Source organism: Hemitrygon akajei, chromosome 22 (genome assembly GCF_048418815.1).
Source record: "Hemitrygon akajei chromosome 22, sHemAka1.3, whole genome shotgun sequence".
NCBI lineage: Eukaryota > Metazoa > Chordata > Chondrichthyes > Myliobatiformes > Dasyatidae > Hemitrygon > Hemitrygon akajei.
The window spans coordinates 53,806,813-53,827,914 of NC_133145.1; the positions used below are offsets into that span (position 1 = coordinate 53,806,813).

At 41.8% G+C, this 21,102-nt stretch overlaps 1 protein-coding gene across 1 annotated transcript in view; it reads right to left on the bottom strand.

Annotated features, from left to right (window-relative positions):
- The window catches only part of pgs1 (phosphatidylglycerophosphate synthase 1), a 52,069-nt gene that overhangs the window by 9,575 nt on the left and 21,392 nt on the right, over positions 1–21,102 (bottom strand). Inside the window, exon 7 of the mRNA XM_073026253.1 lies at positions 9,078–9,605. Coding sequence (XP_072882354.1) covers positions 9,078–9,605 — 528 coding nt within the window. The remainder of the gene's footprint in view (positions 1–9,077; positions 9,606–21,102) is intronic.

Sequence of the window (21,102 nt, forward strand, 5' to 3'; positions counted from 1 at the left end):
AAAAGAGACAAAGGATCTGAAATAGTTTCCAAAGCTCTTGGAGAGAACTGATAACAAAAAGATGCCTGGTCATGCCCCAAAAAGGCAGCGTCGTTGGACAAGAAAATAACTGATGGTATTATTACATCAGTTCCTCGAATCCGTGCCGTGAATAACTCGTGCAGTACTCTAGGTCAGATGAAGTACAAGAACTCTCTGAGAAACAAGAAGAGAAAAGAGATAAAAAGACAGATACTGTCTCTCATTAACACAAGCGATTCTGCAGATGCTGGAGATCCTAAGCAACACACACAAAATGCCAGAGGAACTCAGCAGGTCAGGCGGCATCTATGGATTGAATAAACAGTTGATGTTTTGACCCAAGACCCTTCTTCAGGACTAAAGAGAAATTACCTCTCCTCCAGAACCAGGGAATCACAAAGGAAACATTCCCTTCAGAATGTGAAGGCGGATGCAGAAGGCATGCCTGGTGGTGAAGTCTCATTAATAATGGCAGAAATTGTTTCGCTTTTCACAGATCTAGCATTTTGTTTTTCGTACACTTTGCTACAACATTAAAATTAGGCATTTTCCCCCCCAAGTAGTAACTTAACAATCTTTGGTTACAAAATCACAACTCATTTAAAATTTCTCAAACATAGAACTGACAGGATCAAACTGCATCCTCATTCATTCAATTCACCTCTCAGATCCCAGAACTATACTGTTTGTGGTGATTCTGTTTGTGTTGGTTAGCCACTACAGTTCCAAGAATACAAAAAAAAATTTAAAATATTCCAAGTGATGCAAAACACAAGAAGCAAGACAGAAATGCAGGTTGCTTCCTTTCCTTCCTGATGTGAATTCCCTCCATTTTCATCTGTGTAGTTCAATGTTCTACATGTTTTGTTGGGATGGAGAGTGATTGGGCATGACAGCACTTATTGCTGATCCCCGTTGCTTGAGTTTGGCATTTCGGAGACACAGTGATCACGTGCAAACCAGAGCTGGTGGGGAGTTCTTGAGCTGCCAGTGAATCAGATGGTTTTTAACTAATCACAAAAGGGTGCATTTCTAGCGCCATCAGTTACTCATTGTTTGTCCAATTTAACTGGAACCTCTAACTATTATAGCACCATGTGTCTAATACAATTTCTAGCAGAGACCATTTCTTGGGGTTAAGCTATAAGGGTATGCTAACCACTACCCTAATGTACTGCCCCTAAAGAGGATGTGTTTTTGTGACAGATTTCAGGGTTCTGAAAGAGGTGGCTTGGAGAGATTGTTGAGGCATTAGAAACAATCTTTCAAGAATCACTAGATTCTGAAATGGTTCCAGAGGGTTGGAAAATTGCAAATGTCACTCCACTCTTTAAGAACGGAAGAGGGCAGAAGAAAGGAAAGTATAGGCCAGTAAGCCTGACTTCAGTGGTTGGGAAGATGTTGGAGTCCATTACTAAGGATGAGGTTTGGGGGTACTTGGAGGCTCATGATAAAATAGTCCAAGACAGAATGGATTCCTTAAGCGGAAATCTGACAAATCTGGAGGAATTCTTTGAGAAAGTAACAGGCAGGATAGACAAAGGAAAGCCAGTGGGTGTTGTTTACTTGGATTTTCAGAAGGCCTCTTACAAGGTCTAGCATGTCAGGCTACTTAACAAGATAATCCACGGCTTTTACAGGAAAGATACTAGCATGGATAAAGCATTGGCTGATTGGCAGAAGGCAAAGAGTCAGAATTCTGGTTGGGTTGCCGGTGACAAGTGGTGTTCTACAGGGTTTGGTGTTGGGATCACTTTTCCCCCCACATTATACAGTATGTCAACAACTTGAATGACAGAATTGACGGCTTTGTGGCCAAGTTCAGACGATATACAGAGAGATGGAAGGGCAGGTAGTACTGAATAAGCAGGGAGTCTGCAGGACTTCGACAGATTGAGAGAATGGGCAAAGAAATGGCAGATGGAATGCAGTGTAGGGAAGTGTATGGTCACGCACTTTTGTACAAGGAATAAAGGCATAGACTATTTTCTAAATGGAGAAAAAATCAGAGATGCAAAGGTACTTAGGGGTCCTTGTGCAGGATTCTCTGAAGGTTAGCTTGCAGGTTGAGTCAGTGGCAAGGAAGGCAAATGCAATGTTAGTTTTCATTTCAAGAGGACTAGAATATAAAAGGAAAGATGTAATGTTGAGGCTCTATAAGGTGTTGGTCAGACTTCACATGGGAGTATTGTGAGCAGTTTGGATCCCTTATCTAAAAGATGTTCTGACATTGGAAAGGGTCCAGAGGGGTTTCATGAGAATGACTCTGGGAACGAAAGGGTTAACCTATTGAAACCTATTGAATATTGAAAGGCCTAGAACACAGTGGATGTGGAGAGGGCGTTTCCTATGTTGGGTGAGCCTAGGACCAGAGAGCACAGCCTTACAATAGAGGGACATCCATTTAGGAGGAATTTCTTCAACCAGAATGTGGTATACCCGTGGAATTTATTGCCACAAAGGCTGTGGAGGCAAAGTCATTCAGTATTTTTAAAACAGAGGTTGACAGGTTTTTGTTTAATCAGGCTGTCAAAGCTTACATAGATAAGGCAGGAGAATGGGTTGAGAGGGATAATAAGTCAGCCATGATATACTGGCGGAGCAGATTCCATTGAGATTGGGTGCGACTTCAACTAAAGGTATTGGGTTAAGGGTGAAAGGTGAAATATTTAAGGAGAACCTGAGGGGGCATCTCTCCACTCAGAGGATGTGAGAATATGGAACGTGCTGCTAGAGGAAGTGGTAGATGCAGGCTCAATTGCAAAATTGAAAGAAGTTTGGATAATTACGTGGATAGGAGGGGTATGGAGGGCTATGGTTCAGGTGTGGGATGATGAAGTACAACATGGAGAAGATGGGCCAAAGGGCCTGTTTCTGCACTATAGTGCTCTATGACACTATGACAGCAGACACTTGGGAACATTACTAGCTGAAGGATACCCTTCCAAGTACCATCCTCACTTGGAGAAATATTGTTGACTTTTCAATATAGTTCTATCTGAATCTTGTCAGCAAAGACTGGACCCCAAAAATTTAATTCAGAAAACACGCCTATGATGTAACAGAGCTAATCCCGCTGCAGCAGATATTTATTCAAAATCATCGGGGAACAAGCACTTCTGTCAAAAATCAATGGCTACCTTTGATGCTACGTAAGCCAAGGAGCCAAAGAGCTCATACATACAAAACCAAGCAATAAAACACACAATCTCAGAGCAGCTGAGGTGCCAGAGTACTGAGCAGGAGTCCTAAGTATAATGATTTCAAATCCTTACTGATTCAAGGATGAACTTTATTGACCATATCCATTTACATGTACAGTGGATTCCAGTCAATTGGTCCATCGTTTAATCAGGGCAGTCGCTTATATGGAACAACTCTTAATGAATGAAAATTAATTGAGGGAATAGCCAGGATTCTCTTCATTTATTTGCGACAGTACGGCACTTAATTTGGACAGGAGACCGTGGCCAAACAGTTCCCACTTACACTACAGTGCTTAGATGAAAAAATTTTAAAACAACGTCAGCTGCGTGTGTTGTGTTCAAAAAGCAGTGATTTTTGTCACTGATAGTTGGTGAGTAATAAATAGTAAGACAATTCAGAACTGTTTTGCTTACTGCAGTTTCAAGCACTCAGGCTTGGACATGCCAGAAATGGCCAGGGGTGAAAATGAAATGATTTCACAATTTCAGCAAGCTGGGAACTATGAAGAGTTTGAAGGTATCAACAATCATCTAGAATGTTACAATTAAAATGAAAATTTGGAGGATGCAATTATCAAAATCATTGTATGAAGGCATTCCATTATCTGCACTGACCTTGTTCATTTACAGCCAATCAAAAGAACATGGCAGCGTATACTGGATGAATTCCTGTCGACACTTATTAGGAACTAACACTCAGCTTTATAGTACTGTAGTAGTATTGGCTGTGTTCTAATTTGTTGCTCTGTTAAAAAGTAGTTTTTTTTAATAACTTTTTAACAATTTCCATGACACCTCAGTTAATTGGGACCAAAATGTACTGATCCCAATTAACCAGAATCTACTGCATTAGGAATTTGCTGTGCTATGACATGCAACAACAATGATAAACAAATAGAGGTTAAAGTGCAGATATAGAATAAAATGAGCATAAATTCCATGTGCTTCCAATGTAAACAGCATTGTAGACAATGGCTTTATGTGTCTTCAGTGTAGTGCAATAATGGGAGAAATAGGGATGGTGGGGGGGGGGGGGGGTGGACTATGACATGATTAACTGTTTGGGGAAGAAACCAAGTTCCTAAGAATAAAGTGCCCTAATGTTGGTTGTTGGTTGTATGATAGGGAAGGGGATATGAACAGGGTATAGTGGGAACAACGCAATGAGTTTCATCTCTAAGCTGATCAACAAAGTCAGAGCGAGGAGTTTTTTTCCTCCATCTCTAACCATCCACTCCAAAATTATGGCCAATTGAGGAGCTGTTGCTGCAGAAATCGACTAATTTGCCTGATAATCTAAGTTTCAAATTCAGGCCCTCTCGCCCCAGTTCCTCAACGTCCCTAAACACTGTCCATCCATATTCTCATCTGCTAGATATTTCATTAATAGCCCCTTCTTTCTCCAAACGCAACAGTTTTAGCTTCTACAGAATTTTGTAAGTGAGTAGATATTAAATTCTTGTAAACCCCTGCCAACCACCAGGTTTGAACCAGTTGTAAAGATATTTAAAAATATGTTCCCAGTCAGTAAACCACAAATACAATGAACTGTCTGCTTCATCAACTAAACACAGAGGCTCTCATTGCCTGTGTATTCTTGTAATTCAGTTACACAAACACAAGGGATTCTGCAAATACTGGAAGTCCAAAGTGACACACACAAAATGCAGAACTGATGAAGTGTCTCAGCCCAAAGTGTTGACTCTTTATTTCTCTCCGTAGGCAGCCTGACATTTTGAGCTCCTTCAGCATTTTGTGTTACTCTAGATTTCAGTTGCTGATTTCTCCCACAAGAGTTTGATTCTGGATAACAATGACCAATCAACATCAGCCCGCTCACTAAGTTTTACCATGCAGCCTTACGACACGCTGCTCAGCTGGCAACAGAAACAAGGTCATACTAGGCTACACAAAATTTTACTGGAACATAATTCCCTACTGCAAAAAAAAAATATTCTACCATTACATTCAATTACTTGGATTCATGTAATTGTTTTCAAAGTGCACTATATGAATTCTGCCCTTCCAAAATCAACTTAGTCATACAATGTACACTTACTATTCAAAATATCTGTACACCTGCTCATTAATGCAAATATCTAATCAGCCAATCATGTGGCAGTAACTCAATACAGAAAAACATGTAAACATGGTCACGACAGTCAGTTGTTGTTCAGACCAAACATCAGAATGGGGAAGAAATGTGATCTAAGCGACTTTGACCATGAAATGATTGTTGGTGCCAGACAGGGTGGTTTGAGTATCTCAGAAACTGCTGATCTCCTGGGAGTTTCACGTACAACAGTTTCTGGAGCTTACAGAGAATGGTGTGAAAAACAAACAAAAAACATCCAGTGAGCAGCAGTTCTGTGGGCAAAAACTCCTTGTTAATGAGAGAGGTCAGAGGAGAATGGCCAGACTCATTCAAGCTGACAGGAAGGCAACAGTAACTCAAATAACCATGCATTACGTCAGTGGCATGTGGGAGCATCTCTGAACACACAACACGTCAAACCTTGAAGTGGGCAGGCTGCAGCAGCACAAAACCACACCAGGTTACAATCCTGTACTTAGTGTAGTGGCCGCTGAGTGCATAAACAATTATTTTTGAGGAAGAATGTCACAAAGGGTGCACTTGGAATATTGTCAACAGTTCTGCGCCCCACATCTTAGAAAAGATGTGTTGTTATTGGAGAGAGTACAGAGAAGTTTCACAAGGATGTTCCAAGAATGAAAGGGTTAACATATGAGCAGCGTTTGGCAGCTTCAGGCCTGTACTTACTGGAATTTAGAAGAATACAGGGGGATCTTATTGAAATCTACTGAATGTTGAAAGGAGTAAATAGGGTGGATGTGGAGAGGATGTTTCCTGTGGTGGGGATATCCAGAACTAAAGGGCACCGTCTCAAAATTGAGGGATGACCTTTTCAAACAGAGGTAAGGAGGAACTTTTTTTTAATCAAACAAAGCAGAAATTGATAGATTCCTGATTGGTCGGGGCATCAAGGGACATGGTGAGAGGGCAGGTAGACGGGGTTGAATGGGATCTTGGATCAGTCATGATGAAATGGTGGAGTGGACTCCATGGGCTGAATGGCCTAATTCTGCTCCTATGTCTTATGGTTTCACTTTGATTGGTTTCTGCATAACCATGTCGTGCACAGAAAATATACAAACAGCATCGATATCAGCAGGTAATCCACTCTAGGTATGCAAATTGGCAATACTGGAGTTTGAAGCCAAGTGTTCAGGGTCCCGGTCAATGGATAGTGTGGCGTTCAAGGCCTGAAGTTTGGGGTCATTATCCAGTGACCAATTTGCTGTCAACAGCAAGTACAGTGTTGATATTAGAGAGAGTACAGAGGAAATTTACTAGAATGTTACCTGGGTTTCAGCACCTAAGTTACAGAGAAAGGTTGAACAAGTTAGGTCTTTATTCTTTGCAGCGTAGAAGGTTGAGGGGGGACTTGATAGAGGTATTTAAAATTATGAGGGGGATAGATAGAGTTGACATGGATAGGCTTTTTCCATCGAGAGTAGGGGAGATTCAAACAAGAGGATGAGTTGAAAGTTAGGGGGCAAAATTTTAGGGGTAACACGAGGGGGAATTTCTTTACTCAAAGAGTGGTAGCTGTGTGGAACGGGCTTCCAGTAGAAGTGTTAGAGGCAGGTTCCATATTGTCATTTTTAAAAAATTGGATAGGTATATGGACAGGAAAGGAATGGAGGGTTATGGGCTGAGTGCAGGTCGGTGGGACTAGGTGAGATTAAGCGTTCGGCATGGACTAGAAGGGCCGAGATGGCCTGTTTCCGTGCTGTAATTGTTATATGGTTATGGTTATTAAAGATGGAAGCCCGAAGGTCAAATGGAAGTTGGAAGTCCAAAGTCAAGGTCCATGGAGTTGACTGTTTACAGCCGACCAGGAAGAAGGTATTGGAGTCCATGTTCCACCAATGTGCCGGGGGTGGTGTGGCATGGCATGTGAGCTGGAGTTGGTGCTGCCCCCTAGTGCTCGCTTGACAGAAGACAAGTCGTATTGTGTTCAACTGCAGATTGCTGCCACATTCATAGACTCAGGGTCTTAGACTATATTTTTTTGTGTGACTGTATGGTTTTGTGTGCTGGCACGTGGCCAAGTGGTTAAGGCGTTGGTCTAGTGATCTGAAGGCCGCTAGTTCGAGCCTCAGCTAAGGCTGTGTGTTGTGTCCTTGAGCAAGGCACTTAACCACACATTGCTCTGTGACGACACCAGTGCCAAGCTGTATCGGCCCTTGCCCTTCCCTTGGACAACATCGGTGGCATGGAGAGGGGAGACTTGCAGCATGGGCAACTGCCGGTCTCCCATATGGAAACTTTCCAAGGCTCAAATCCATTGTCTCTCGAGACTAATGGATGCCTATATATATGTTACTGACATCTTAAATGTGCTATGTGGCTATGTGTACTTTGCGCTGTGTATATGTATATCACAATCTCCATCAGCACAGGTGCACCACAAGACTGTGTGCTTAGCTCCCTGCTCTACACGCTTTACACCAACGGCTGTGCGGCTAAGTACATGGGTAAAGGCCTTCCAACCATTGAGCACAACTATAGGAAAGCAGATCCATCATCAAAGATCCTCACCATCCAGGCCATGCTCTTTTCTCGTTGCTGCCATCAGATAGAAGGTACAAGTGGCTCAGCACTTGCACCACCAGATTCTTAAACAAAGAGGATAACTACACTCATCTGTTGGGATGTTCTCACAACAAATTATCTCACTTTAAGGACTCTTATCTTATTATTTCATGCTCTCGAGTTTTTTAAATTGCCATTTACTTATATTTGCATTTCTACAGTTTGTTGTCTTCTGCATTCTGGTTGATCTTTCATTGATCCTGTTTACAGTAACTATTCTATAGATTTTCTGAGTCTGTTCGCAGGAAAAAGAATGTCAGGGTTGCATCTGGTGACATGTTTGTAGTCTGATACTAAAATTTACAGTGAACTTAGTTGGTAACGTGTTTCGTACCTTGGGCCCACAATAACACAGTTCTGTTTGACTATATTCATGAATGACTGAATGACAATTAAACTTGAACTTAAAGGCCAGAGCCCCAAGTCTGCTGGAGAAATTCAAGGTCCAATGTCTATGAACGCACGTCTGGGGGGGGAGGGGGGGGGGTGCGCGCGCGCATACACACACATTGGCTGCTGTTTCTTGTTGTGTTCTACTGAACAGAACATTGTGGGCGCACTATGCTGGAACCAGAATGTGTGGTGACACTTATGGGCTGTCCCCAGCACATCCTGAGGTTGTGTTGGTTGTTTACACAAAATGACTCATTTCACTGGATGTTTTGACGTACATTTGTTAAATAAATGAACCTGAACAGCCAGATGATGTACTTAAGTACTTCTGCGGGAAAGAACTGTTGGTCAGCATATCAAGAACTCCCCTCCTTCCACCAACAAGACAGGAATATTTAGATCCACCCCACAGAAGGGGGACTTGACCTTGGTTACTACATGAAAATACATTGATATGATCATTTTTAAAATGACATTTCTGTCAACATCTCAGCTGTCTGAAATGAGACATGAACCTTTACCTTTTGACCAGTTTGGTATGGGTGACCCTACCAAGAGTGAAAGCACATGGCTGTGACCCCAGCCAACTCTGCTCTCCGGGTCATTGAGGCACACAAGCCTCTAAACCCTACGACAAGGAAATGCCTCGTGTCATAAAGAGTCACAGATTGGACCAGTCCTACCCAATTGAGGAAAACCTGATGCTTTGAAAACATTTGATTATAAATCCAACATTTCAATCACTACTGGAGTTTAGAAGGTATATTACCACCAACCTTTTGCATGGAAAGTCCACCCTTTTCGGAAGTACTCATGTAACATTATTCTATCTTGCAGTCCACTCTGACACACCCTGTTGTAAAATTGTCTGGCAATGTAAACATAAGCCGAAGGAATGGCTCCTGCGACACCCTTTGCGCCGAAGAATCCGTTCACTTCTGGTGAGGCTAACAATATCCGGTAATCTGCACAGGTCCCCAAGATTAGATCCATGTAGTTTTGAGTAAGGTTAAAATACCCTGAAGTCAAGTATATTGTAGAATCCTCTTCAGCTTCAGTCATCAAGGCTTCAGTCACTTGCTCGTCTATTCTAATTCCAAAGGGTTTCATTTGTATTATGGGGTAAATCCAAGTGTCCGTCTGTCGTGGAGTTCCATCTGCGTCATAAGTCAGGACCAACTCATCTTCAGAAGGACCTTCAGCCAAGCCTGTTAGGTGGGGTGCGTGTTGTTGCTTGCGTCTTGCCTCATCCACCACAGCCATGATCCTCTCGTGCGCTGCCGCACAAAAATCTCTTCGACTGCCTGAAAAATAATTTCAACAGTCAACTCAAGTATTCTTGCTGAATGTCAGCACGGACATACAAAAATTACAATAATCTGATTAAAGGTTAAATATAAATTGTTCTATCAGAATTTCAGAGAGCACAAGTAAAAGGAGTAGGCCTTTCAGCCACTCAAGCTTGTTCTGCCATTCAACATGATAGCTGATCTTTTGCTGGCCTCACCTCCACTTTCCTGCTTGTTTCCCCATTATCATTGACTAACCAATAAACAAGAATATACCTACTTTAATCTTGAATATATTCAGTGATTCACCGAGCACAGCTTTACACGCAAGCTTCGGACCTGAATTTTTGTCCTCATCTCTATTTCGAAAGGGCTATTCACTTATTCTGAACCACACAGACTGCTGGAGGAACTCATCAGGCCAGGCAGCATCTATAGAAAAGGCTGACGTGTCAGTGATGAAGGGTCTCAGTCCGAAACATCAACTGTAGTCTTTTCCATTGATGCTGCCTGGCCTGCTGAGTTCCTCCAGCATTTTGTGTGTGTTACTTGGATTTCCAACATCTGCATTTTCCCTTGGTTTTGATTTGATTCACTTACTCTGAAATTCTGCCCCCTAAAGTCTAATTATCCCACAGGAAGAAACAGCCTCTCAGCATATACCCTACAATCTCCTCAGAATCTTAGATAACATTAAATCTTGATCTTCTAAACCTTATGAACCTGTCTAACATTTTCTTATCAGACACCCACCTGATCTCCATCTTCGATGTATGCACACTACTCACATAAAAGTTATGTACAATAATCCAAGGTCCTGCAGTCTGCATTGCTGTAGCAAGAGTTTCCTACATTCGTTCTCGGTTGCCTTTGCAATAAAGGCCAACAGTCCATTTGTTCACCTATCTAACTGCTGCAACTGCATGCTAACACTTACCGGTATTTATTTTGTATTTTATTTAGAAGTACAGCACGGAATAGGCCCTTTGAGCCATGTCGCCCAGCAACGCCCGACAACACCGATTTAACCCTAACCTAACTCCAGGTCAATTTACAATGACCAATTAACCTACCCAGTACAGCTTTGGACTGTGGGAGGAAATGGGAAGGCCCGGAGAAAACCCACACATTCCATGGGAAGGGCATACAGAGACTCCTTACAGAGAACACTGGGATTGTACTCTGAACTCTGACGCTGAGCTGGAAGAAACACAGAACATACAGCATTGTACTAACTGCTACGCCGCCGTGTCCCATGTACGTGTCCATTCAGGTCTGTGCCTGGCAGCAAGCATCTTGAATCTCTCTGCTTCCATCATTCTACATAGAACATTATGTTCTAATATGTTCATATCTAACATATGTTCTACTTTTCTAATCTTCCTTGTATAGTGGACAACCACAAATATCCCATCTTGTGCTCACCCACCAAACACGTGATTGTTCACTTCACCTATTTATATACCTTCGCACACTGTGCGTCCTATCTATCTTCTTGCTACCAGCGACTTTGGAGAGAGCTCAGCACTGGTCCCTGCAGCAACCTACTAATTATGGCATGTCAACCAGAAATTATCCTGATTCTGTTAGGTAACTATCTTCTATCCCTGCTGATATATTACCCCTTGTAACAAGTTATATAAAGCTCAGGCTCAGGCACAAACAGAAGTATGTAGGTATGAACAAAAAGCCTCAGACTTTTTGTCTGATGCTCTATTTTCGCTGCCATCAGGAAGTGGTACAGCAGCCTCAAGACTAACGCCAGCAGATTCAGGAACCGTTATTACCCCTCAACCATCAGGCTCTTGAACCAATAGGGATAACTTCATTTAGCTTCACTTGCCCCCATCACTGAACTGTTCCCACAACCTAAGGACTCACTTTCAAGGACTCTTCATCTCATGTTCTCAATATTTTGTGCTTATTTTTTCCCCTTTTGTATTTGCACAGTTTGTGGTCTTTCATGCAAAGATTGTCTGTCCTGTTGGGTGCACTCTTTCATTGATTCTATGTTGCTTGGATTTACTCAGTATGCCCACAAGAAAATGAATCTCAGGGCTGTATATTGTGACATCATGCATTTGATAATAAATTTGCTTTGAAGTGACAAAGGTCGAGTATTCCAGTCTACTTAACTTAGAACGTAGAACACCACAGCACAGTACAAACCCTTTGTTATATACCCCTGGGGTTCATTTTATTCGGTAGACTGTCACCTTAAAACGCCGGGAGAATGAGACTGACTTTTGGACACTGCTGACTGCAGAGTTGTTTGGTTACTATGGTGGAGAAAGGTGGAGTTATTTGACGGTCAATTGAATGGTATGGTTTCTCTGCAGCTTGTTTTTTTTTTTACGAGGAGAGACACACACAGAGTCGAGATGGATTCCGTCAATGGAAGACACCAGTAAGTTGGTCGCTGGTTAAACTTTCAGTAGACCAAAGGGGTGAGATGAGATCGATCCAGAGTATTGATAAATAACTCTCACAAGTGCTGCAACTAGAATAAGTTTGCAGAGAGAGAGGAGCAGAGAGGAAGGTTTGAAACAGAAGAAACCTAGTGACAAAGAGGTCACTGTTTGGACTCTTTCTCCAAGTAGCCCGCGAGGGTGAGTTTGTTTCCATTTGACTACGAAGGTGTGATTGCCACATAGTTAATCCACAGGAGTGGGTTCTCTGGTGAGGGGAAACACTTTGTGAATACCTGTGTGTTTACCCTTTTGTCTGGGTGTGGTAATTCATTGAAGAAAGGCACCCCTGTGGCAAATCACTGTTGAGAGTTATTTTGTATGTCATGGAACTGGATAAGTGGCTATCATATTCTATGTGCTTGGGGTAACCTTGTGGAATCTACCGGTGTGTCAACCCTTGCCTGGGTGGCGGTTCCCTTGAAGATGGTCCCCTTTTGATAAGCTACTGTGGGTGATAATCCATACGTGGATTCTGTTCGAGTATCTTGTGGCCACCACTTTGGGATGTCCCGTAGCCGAATTCCGGTGTGGTACCACTTGTGTTGAAAGGATATTCATTGAAGATCACTGTCAGTGATACTTCATGTGTGGAGAGGAACAACTACGGAGATAGAACCTACTGCTATTGTTATTTTGTATTGCTGTCATGGAAACTGTGGAATATCGATGTAATTGCCTTCTCACAACATTCAGACAGACATACTTTATTGATCCCGAGGGAAATTGGGTTTCGTTACAGCCGCACCAACCAAGAGTAGTGAAGAAATATAGCAATATAAAACCATAAATATTTAAATAATAATAAGTTAATCATGCCAAGTGGAAATAAGTCCAGGACCAGCCTATTGGCTCAGGGTGTCTGACACTCCAAGGGAGGAGTTGTAAAGTTTGATGGCCACAGTCAGGAATGACTTCCTATGACGCTCAGTGTTACATCTCGGTGGAATGAGTCTCTGGCTGAACGTACTCCTGTGCCTAACCAGTACATTATGGAGTGGATGGGAGTCATTGTCCAAGATGGCATGCAACTTGGACAGCATTTGGACAGTCGCCTTTGGACTACAAGCATCTCGCATTAATTAACCTGTGCATCTGAACTGAACTTCTCTTACATGCCATCGTAAGACTGTAACTCTTGCCACCTGAGCTTGAATAAGTTTGGAAACTTTATATTTACACCTATATATGCATAACACTGTTAACTCTTGATTTATCTGGTTTAAGTATATGATGTAGTTACTAATAAAATAGTGCTTTGTTAACAGCAAGACCAGACTCCAGGCGTGTTCTATTGCTGCTGATACTTTTACAGAGTTGTGTGTACGTAACACCCTTTAACCCCTGATGCTGTGCCGACCTTTTAACCTACTCAATGATCAATTTTACCCTTCACTCCGATAGACCATAACCCTCCATTTTGCTCTCATCCATGTCCCTAATCTATCACCTCCACCACCACTCCAGACAGTTCATTCCAGGCATTTACCACTCTGTAAAAATAAAAACACCTTGCATCACCCCTAAATTTTCCTCCATCCACCTTACAAAGGTGTCCTCTGGCATTAGCCATTGCTGCTCAAGGGTAAAGATGCTAGCTGCTCACTCCATCTATACCTCTTATAATCTTATACACCTCCGTCAAATCATCTCTCATCCTCCCTCGTTCCAAAAACATTCTGGAGGAAGTGTAGCCCTAATGATGGAAGATGGGATAACGAAAGTAGAAAGGATGGACGTTAACTCCAAGAATCAAACAGTATCAGCCTGGATGAAGCTAAGAAAGACCAGGGGGAGATAATGATTGGCAAATGTGTGTACGAGTAGCAATGATGCAATGCAGGAGAGAAATGTTATGAAAGCGGGAATACAGTTATTATGGAGACTTAAAGCCACACATAGTTTGGGCAAACCAAAATTAACTGTTTTCTAGATGAGACGCAGCAGGTATTTTATATGACGCAGGTATGACGCAGCAGGTATTTTATATCCTGTAGTGTGTAATAAGAAAGGGTTAATTGATAATCTGGCAGCTTGAAGGCCTGTACAGACTAACCACAATACAATAGTATTTTATGTAAAGGTGCTTATATTGAAATGTTCCTACAATCAATGATCTCACTTTAAGGACTCTTTATCTCATGTTCTCATTACTTACTGCTATTTACAGTGGCATGCAAAAGTTTGGGCAACTCTGGTCAAAATTTCTGTCACTGTGAATAGCTAAGTGAGTAAATGATGACCTGATTTCCAAAAGGCATAAAGTTAAAGATGACACTTTTTTTTTAAAATTTAAGCAAGATTACTTTTTTATTTCCATCTTTTAAAGTTTCAAAATAACAAAAAAGGAAAAGGGCCCAAAGTGAAAGTTTGGGCACCATGCATGGTCAGTACCCCCTTTGGCAAGTATCACAGCTTATAAACGCTTTCTGTAGCCAGCTAAGAGACTTTCAATTCTTGTCTGGGGATTTTCACCCATTCTTCCTTGCAAAAAGCTTCTAGTTCTGTGAGATTCTTGGGCCGTCTTGCATGCACTGCTCTTTTGAGGTCTATCCACAGATTTTCGATGATGTTTAGGTCGGGGGACTGTGAGGGCCATGGCAAAACCTTCAGCTTGCACCTCTTGAGGTAGTCCAGTATGGATTTTGAGGTGTGTTTAGGATCATTATCCTGTTGTAGAAGTCATCCTCTTTTCAGCTTCAGCTTTTTTACAGATGGTGTGATGTTTGCTTCCAGAATTTGCTGGTATTTAATTGAATTCATTCTTCCCTCTACCAGTGAAATGTTCCCCGTGCCAATGACTGTAACACAAGCACAAAGCATGATCGATCCAGCCCCGTGCTTAAAGTTGGAGAGGTGTTCTTTTCATGAAATTCTGCACCCTTATTTCTCCAAACATACCTTTGCTCATTGCGGCCAAAAAGTTCTATTTTAACTTCATCAGTTTCTTGTTTCCAAAGTGCATCAGGCTTGTTTAGATGTTCCCTTGCAAACTTCTGACACTGAATTTTGTGAGGACGCAGGAAAAGCTTTCTTCTGATGACTCTTCCATAAAGGTCATATTTATGCAGGTGTCGCTGCACAGTAATACAGTGCACCACCACTCCAGGGTCCGCTAAATCTTCCTGAAGATCTTTTGTAGTCAAATGGGGCTTTTGATTTACCTTACTAGCAATCCTACGAGCAGTTCTCTTGGAAAGTTTTCTTGGTCTTCCAGACCTCAACTTGATCTCCACCATTCCTGTTAACTGCCATTTCTTAACTACATTATGAACTGAGGAAACGGCTACCTGAAAACACTTTGCTATCTTCTTATAGCCTTCTCCTGCTTTATGGGCATCATTTATTTTAATTTTCAGAGTGCTTGGCAGTTGCTTAGAGGAGCCCACGGCTGCTGATTGTTGGGACAAGGTGTGAGGAGTCATGGTATTTATAAAGCTTTGAAATTTACATCACCTGGCCTTTCCGAACGATGACTGTGAACAAGTCATACCCCTAACAAGCTAATTAAGGTCTGAGACCTTGGGCATTAAATGACTTTTTCCTTTAAACCTACACTGATCTTACCAGAATGCAAGGATCTTTGAAAAGTAACAATGATGCATCCACCTTTTTATGACCTTATAGCCATAGGGCCCAGGGGACCTGTCAAACCAGCCTATTTAGTTTACTTCACAACTCTTATTGCTTATTAGCTTCTGCCCAACTTGTTCTAAATTTAGTTTCACCCTCTATATTATAAACACTCTAAAATATTCTACATCTTCTTCCCTCGTATTAATCTTCCCATGTCCCCTTTGACTCTCATCAGTTTTTATTGATTCACCACAGAAAGCATCCTATACACGTTGCAGCTTGGTATGGCAATTGCTGTACCCATGACCGTAAAAAGCTGTAGGGAGTGGTGGATACAACTCAGAACGTCACAGAAACCAGCCTCTTACACCGAGCCGCCCCCACCCCTCCATGTTATGTGGCCACTTAACTGATCTATCCTTAATGTGTTTAGTTTTGTAGAAAATAATAACATGAATTGTTTCATGGACAAAATTTATTCCGACTTCTCAGTGCTAAATTTTACTTCGATAAATTTACTGGCTTTCCTCCATGGTCTTTTGGCTAAAATCCGAGTTTAAAAAAAAACAGTAGCAGAACATTTACAAGGAAGCAGCTTGGCACCTTGTCAAGGATAACTAGGAAGGAACAATAAATCCTATGCTCGTCAGCAATGCCCAGCATGAAATTTTAAAAATTACAGTTTACAGTCATGAATACCGTGTATAACAAATGGTAAACTGCATCCCATAACAGATACAGACACTTTACTACGGGGTACATTTCTGATGCTAGGATTTGATCATGGAATCATTTAAATTTAATTCAGACTTTATTTAAGCATCAATAGTTAGTTATCAAAAGAGTCAAAATCCATCTTCTAGTGGATGACAGAGGTATGTACACAAACCTTCATTAAACTTCCCCCCCCCCCCCCCCCCCAGTGATTGGGGTACATTTTTCTCACTTACCAATATAATGGCAGCGCTAAGAATTATGTCTGACTATAATGTCAGGCTTAGCAACACTGTTTATTTGCAAAAGCACTTTGCTCTATCTAAAAGCTTGTGGTGTGATAGTGTTACCTAGCAGGAGATAATCTTTTTGTTTTGTGATATGCTACAATTTTTGAAATAGTCCTCAAATATTGTTCAATACTTCAGAAGGAGCACTCAGAGGACGCTTTATTAGGTATCTTCTGTAGCTGTAGCCCATCCACTTCAAGGTTCGATACGCTGTACATTCAGAGATGCTGCTATGCACACCAGTTATAATGAGTGGTTATTTGAGTTACTGTCACCTTCCTATCAGCTTGAACCATTCTCCTTTGACCTCTCTCATCAGCAAGACAGTTTCACCCACAGAACTGTTGCTCACTGGATGTTGTGCTGTTTTTCTCTTTCGGTTTTTCAAACCATTCTCTAGAAACTCTAGATATCATTGTGTGTGAAAATACAGACCAGCAGTTTCTGAGATACTCAAACCAGCCCCTGTGGCACCAACAATCATTCCATTGGATCAAACTTCTCCATTCTGATGTTTCGTAGGAAGAACAACTGAACCTCTTGACATATCCACGTACTTTTATGCACTGAGTTGCTGCCATATGATTGGCTGATTAGATATTTGCATCAACAAGGCGAACCTAATAAAGTGGCCACTCCCCATATTAGAGCATATTACAATCTTTCAGCCCATGATGTTTTGCCAATCCCTTAACCTACCGCAAGATCAATCTAACCCTTTCCTTCCACATAACCCTCTATTTTGCGTTCATCTATGTGCCATATTGGGAGGAAGACTGTTGTCATGTGCAATTGTTGAATGAATTCATAAATAAAAGATGTGAAATAGTTCACAATGAGAAAAATTTAGCCTTGTTTCAGTTTTCAGAAGAGGAAGAAAAAGTTAGGCATCATGTGCAATTCACAAAGAGCTGGGATGAAAGAGAGAACCACTAGTTTCAGAGGCAGTTTAAGTGAAATTCCCTTTGGGAAAACCCTAGATAGGCAAAGGATGGAAACTACAGCTCCTAAAAGCAAGAGAACAAAGCACAATGGAAGTTCCAAAATGTAGTTAAATAAAGCAGGCAGCAATCTAATCTAATTTAAGAAAGCCTAGGTAGCTAATCAGAATCCAGAGAAAAGACAGCCCAAAGATGAAGAGTCTCAGCCTGAAACTTCAACTGTATATCCCCCTCCATAGTTGCTGCTGGCTGATTTGAGGAGTTCCTCCAGCATTGTGTGTGTGCAGCTTTTGTTAAAAAAAAGCTTGGCAGAAGAACAAGAATGCTGCAATTTACAATTAGTCACGTGAAAAGAAATAGGACCAATTGTAAAATTAGATGAACATTACTTCAGATGTTTATCTGTTAATAGATGCATAACATCCACAAGGATGTATTTTTGGCTTAAGGGCCTTTTGTTGGTAATTTATAAAGTAGTATAGGCAAGTGTAACTAAAATAAACATGCAACAATGTCTTGAATTTTCAGTGAATAAACTACAGAAAAAAATGGTTCTGGGCTAACTAAGGTATAGGTACAGCAGGAAAGTTGAAACTAAGAAATTAAAGAGTAGGTCACACAGCCTCTCATTCCCTGCTCTACTATCCAATAAGAACAGGGATCATCTGCTGCACCAATCGATAAGAGCACAGAGCTGATCTTTTATCACAGTGCCACTTTATGAACTAAATAAATTCACTAAAAAGGCTAGACCCGTCCTTGGCTACAATCCGGACTCTTTTGAGTTAGTGGTGGAGAGGAGGTCAGTAAACAAACTGTTATCCTTTATGGACAATCTGGCCCATCCTCTCCATGACCTACTGAATAAGCAGCACGGCACCTTTTCGAACAGACTCGTTCAGCTCTGCTGTCATAAGGATCATTACAGAAAATCTTTTTTACCAAATGCAATAAGCATAACAGCTCATCTCTGTGCAACAGGAGAACACACATCATAGTACAATAGACTATTATTTCATACACTGTGTATATTATTCTGTACATTATTATTAGTTAAGTCTGCACATTGTCAAGTGTGTTTTAAATATTGCTGCTGTAACAAAAGAATTTCCCACTTGGGATCAATAAAGTACTTATTAAAATATCCAGAACAGTTTAAATACAAAAATGCAAATAAGGAATAGCGGCTAATGAATCAAATGTTGTTCAAATTTATTGGGTCCTTATAAAAATGTAAAGATATTTTAAAATTCAAAGAATTCAGATTTCAAATTAAAACTCAAAGAAATTAAGAACTTTATAAGAACTTAAAGAAGGGCAACCCAGTAGTGTAGTGCTTATCATAATACTATTACAGCACTGGTGATCACCAGTTGGTGTTCAATTCCTGCCACTGCCTGTAAAGAGTTTGTACTTTCTCCCCGAGAGCACACGGGTTTCCTTCGGGTGCTCTGGTTTCCTCCCACACTCTAAAGACGCAGTGTTAGGGTTCGTGAGTTGTGGGCATGCTATGTTGGCGTAGAGGTATGGCAACCCAGCAGAATCCTTGCTGATCTGATTTGATGCAAATTATGCATTTCATTATATGTTTTAATATCATGTTATAAAGCTATATTCTTCCTGTTAAGAAACTGATGTCATAGTAATAACCTATCTATTGAAACAATCTAATCATAACAGAGTTTAAATAGAGACCTCTGCTCTTCTGCAGTTAAGATATTAAATTGCAAGTCCACAGAAATATACCCAATGTGGATTACTTTATGTACAATGTAATTGAATTTTAATTGTGACTTTTGTGGTCATTTAGTGATTGATGTTACAGTTCTAATACTACATTCACAATCACACCACTGTCATTCACTTGCACATCATCTATTGGCAGAGGGTCCCTGAAATCATTGCAAGAGTTTAATAATTCAGGGTTAAAATGATGCTGCCACCCAAACACAATCCTCTGTTCCAAAGCAGATTCTGTAAAGATAATGTACTCATTTAAACTATCGTTTCAACTGATCAGTTATTAAATGTTAGTGTCCCTCTGTTGGTTGGGGTAGACCATGGATATTCTGTCCTAGTTCTCCTTGTTCATGCAGCACTATCTGCAGCTGATGAAACCAGTGCGAGAGCGGCAGTCTCGGTTGCCGAGGGCACACCTGTAAGTATCTCAGCTCTACTGGAGATGCTGTGTTCCTTTCTATGGGTCTATGTCTTCTGCAGCTTTCGGGAACTTTTCTTCACCTGACTTAGGGTGCTTCTCCTCTCAGGACTCTAGGCTGACGTCCAGTGCCTTCACGTCCCGCTTGCAGACATCTTTGAGCGCAGTTGTGGGTTCTCTTGCCTGAAGCCAGCTTACCATAGAGGAAGCCTTTTGAGATTCGGCCATCCTGCATGTAGCAAACACAGCCCAACCAGCTCAGCCTATGCATCCCGAGCAGGCTGTACATGCTAAGGCCAGCACGAGCGAGGAGATGCCCAAGTGTTGAGCCTTCTCTCCTGCTTAGCGTTTGACGCCCAGGTCTCGCTGCCATGCACTAGTGCGCTGGTGACACAGCCATTGTACACCGCCATCTTTGTTTTGAATGAGAGAATGGAGTTCTCCCAGACTCATGTGGTGAGACTGGCCAGAGTTGTTGCAGCCTTCCCAATGAGCTTGACGATTTCTGCATCCAAGAAGAGGTTGTCACTGATGATGGACCCCAGGTATGTGAACAGATGAACAACATCCAGTTTGTAGTTGTCAATGGCAACGACTGCTGGTGCCTCCACGTCTTGTCCTGAGACATTTGTCTTCTTCAGGCTGACAGACCAAACTCCTTGAAGGCCTGAGAGAAGCGATCCATCAAGCTCTGGAGGTGCTGTGGAGTAAACAGCAAGTCTGTGATCATATCCTCACACACTCTGGTTTTTGCTTTTCTGTAGGTGAGGTTAAAGAGCCTCCCATCTGATCTAGTGTGGAGGTAGATTTCCACTGCTGCTGTGCCAAATGTTGCCTCAGGAGAAGGACGAAGACGATCCTGAAGAGCGTTAGAACAAAAACACAGCCTTGCTTAACACTTATATCAAATGTTTTCAAAGGGTTACCACTGTACTGCACGATCCACCTTACTTCGCTGTAGAAGCATCTGATCATGCTCAGTAGCCTTGGTGGGCAGCCTACCTTAGAGAGGATCAGAAAGAGCCCATTTCTGCTGGCCAAGTAAATCCCTTGGTAAGAGCAATAGATACACTGCAGACTTTCTTTGTTCTCCACACTCCTCCTGGAGTTGGCAAAGAAAGAAAATCACGCCCACATTTGACCTCCCAGCACAGAAGCCACTCTATGACTCCGAGTAGACACATTCAGCCGAGGTTATAGGCCGACCAAGAAGACTTGGCAAAGACTTTGCCAACAACACCCAAGAGGGCGATGTCCCTGTAATTGTTACAGTCACTTCTCGCACCTTTGTTTTTGCAGACAGTAACAATCTTGGCGTGGCTCACATCCTGTAGTACAGCCCCTACCTGCCACCACTAACAGGGG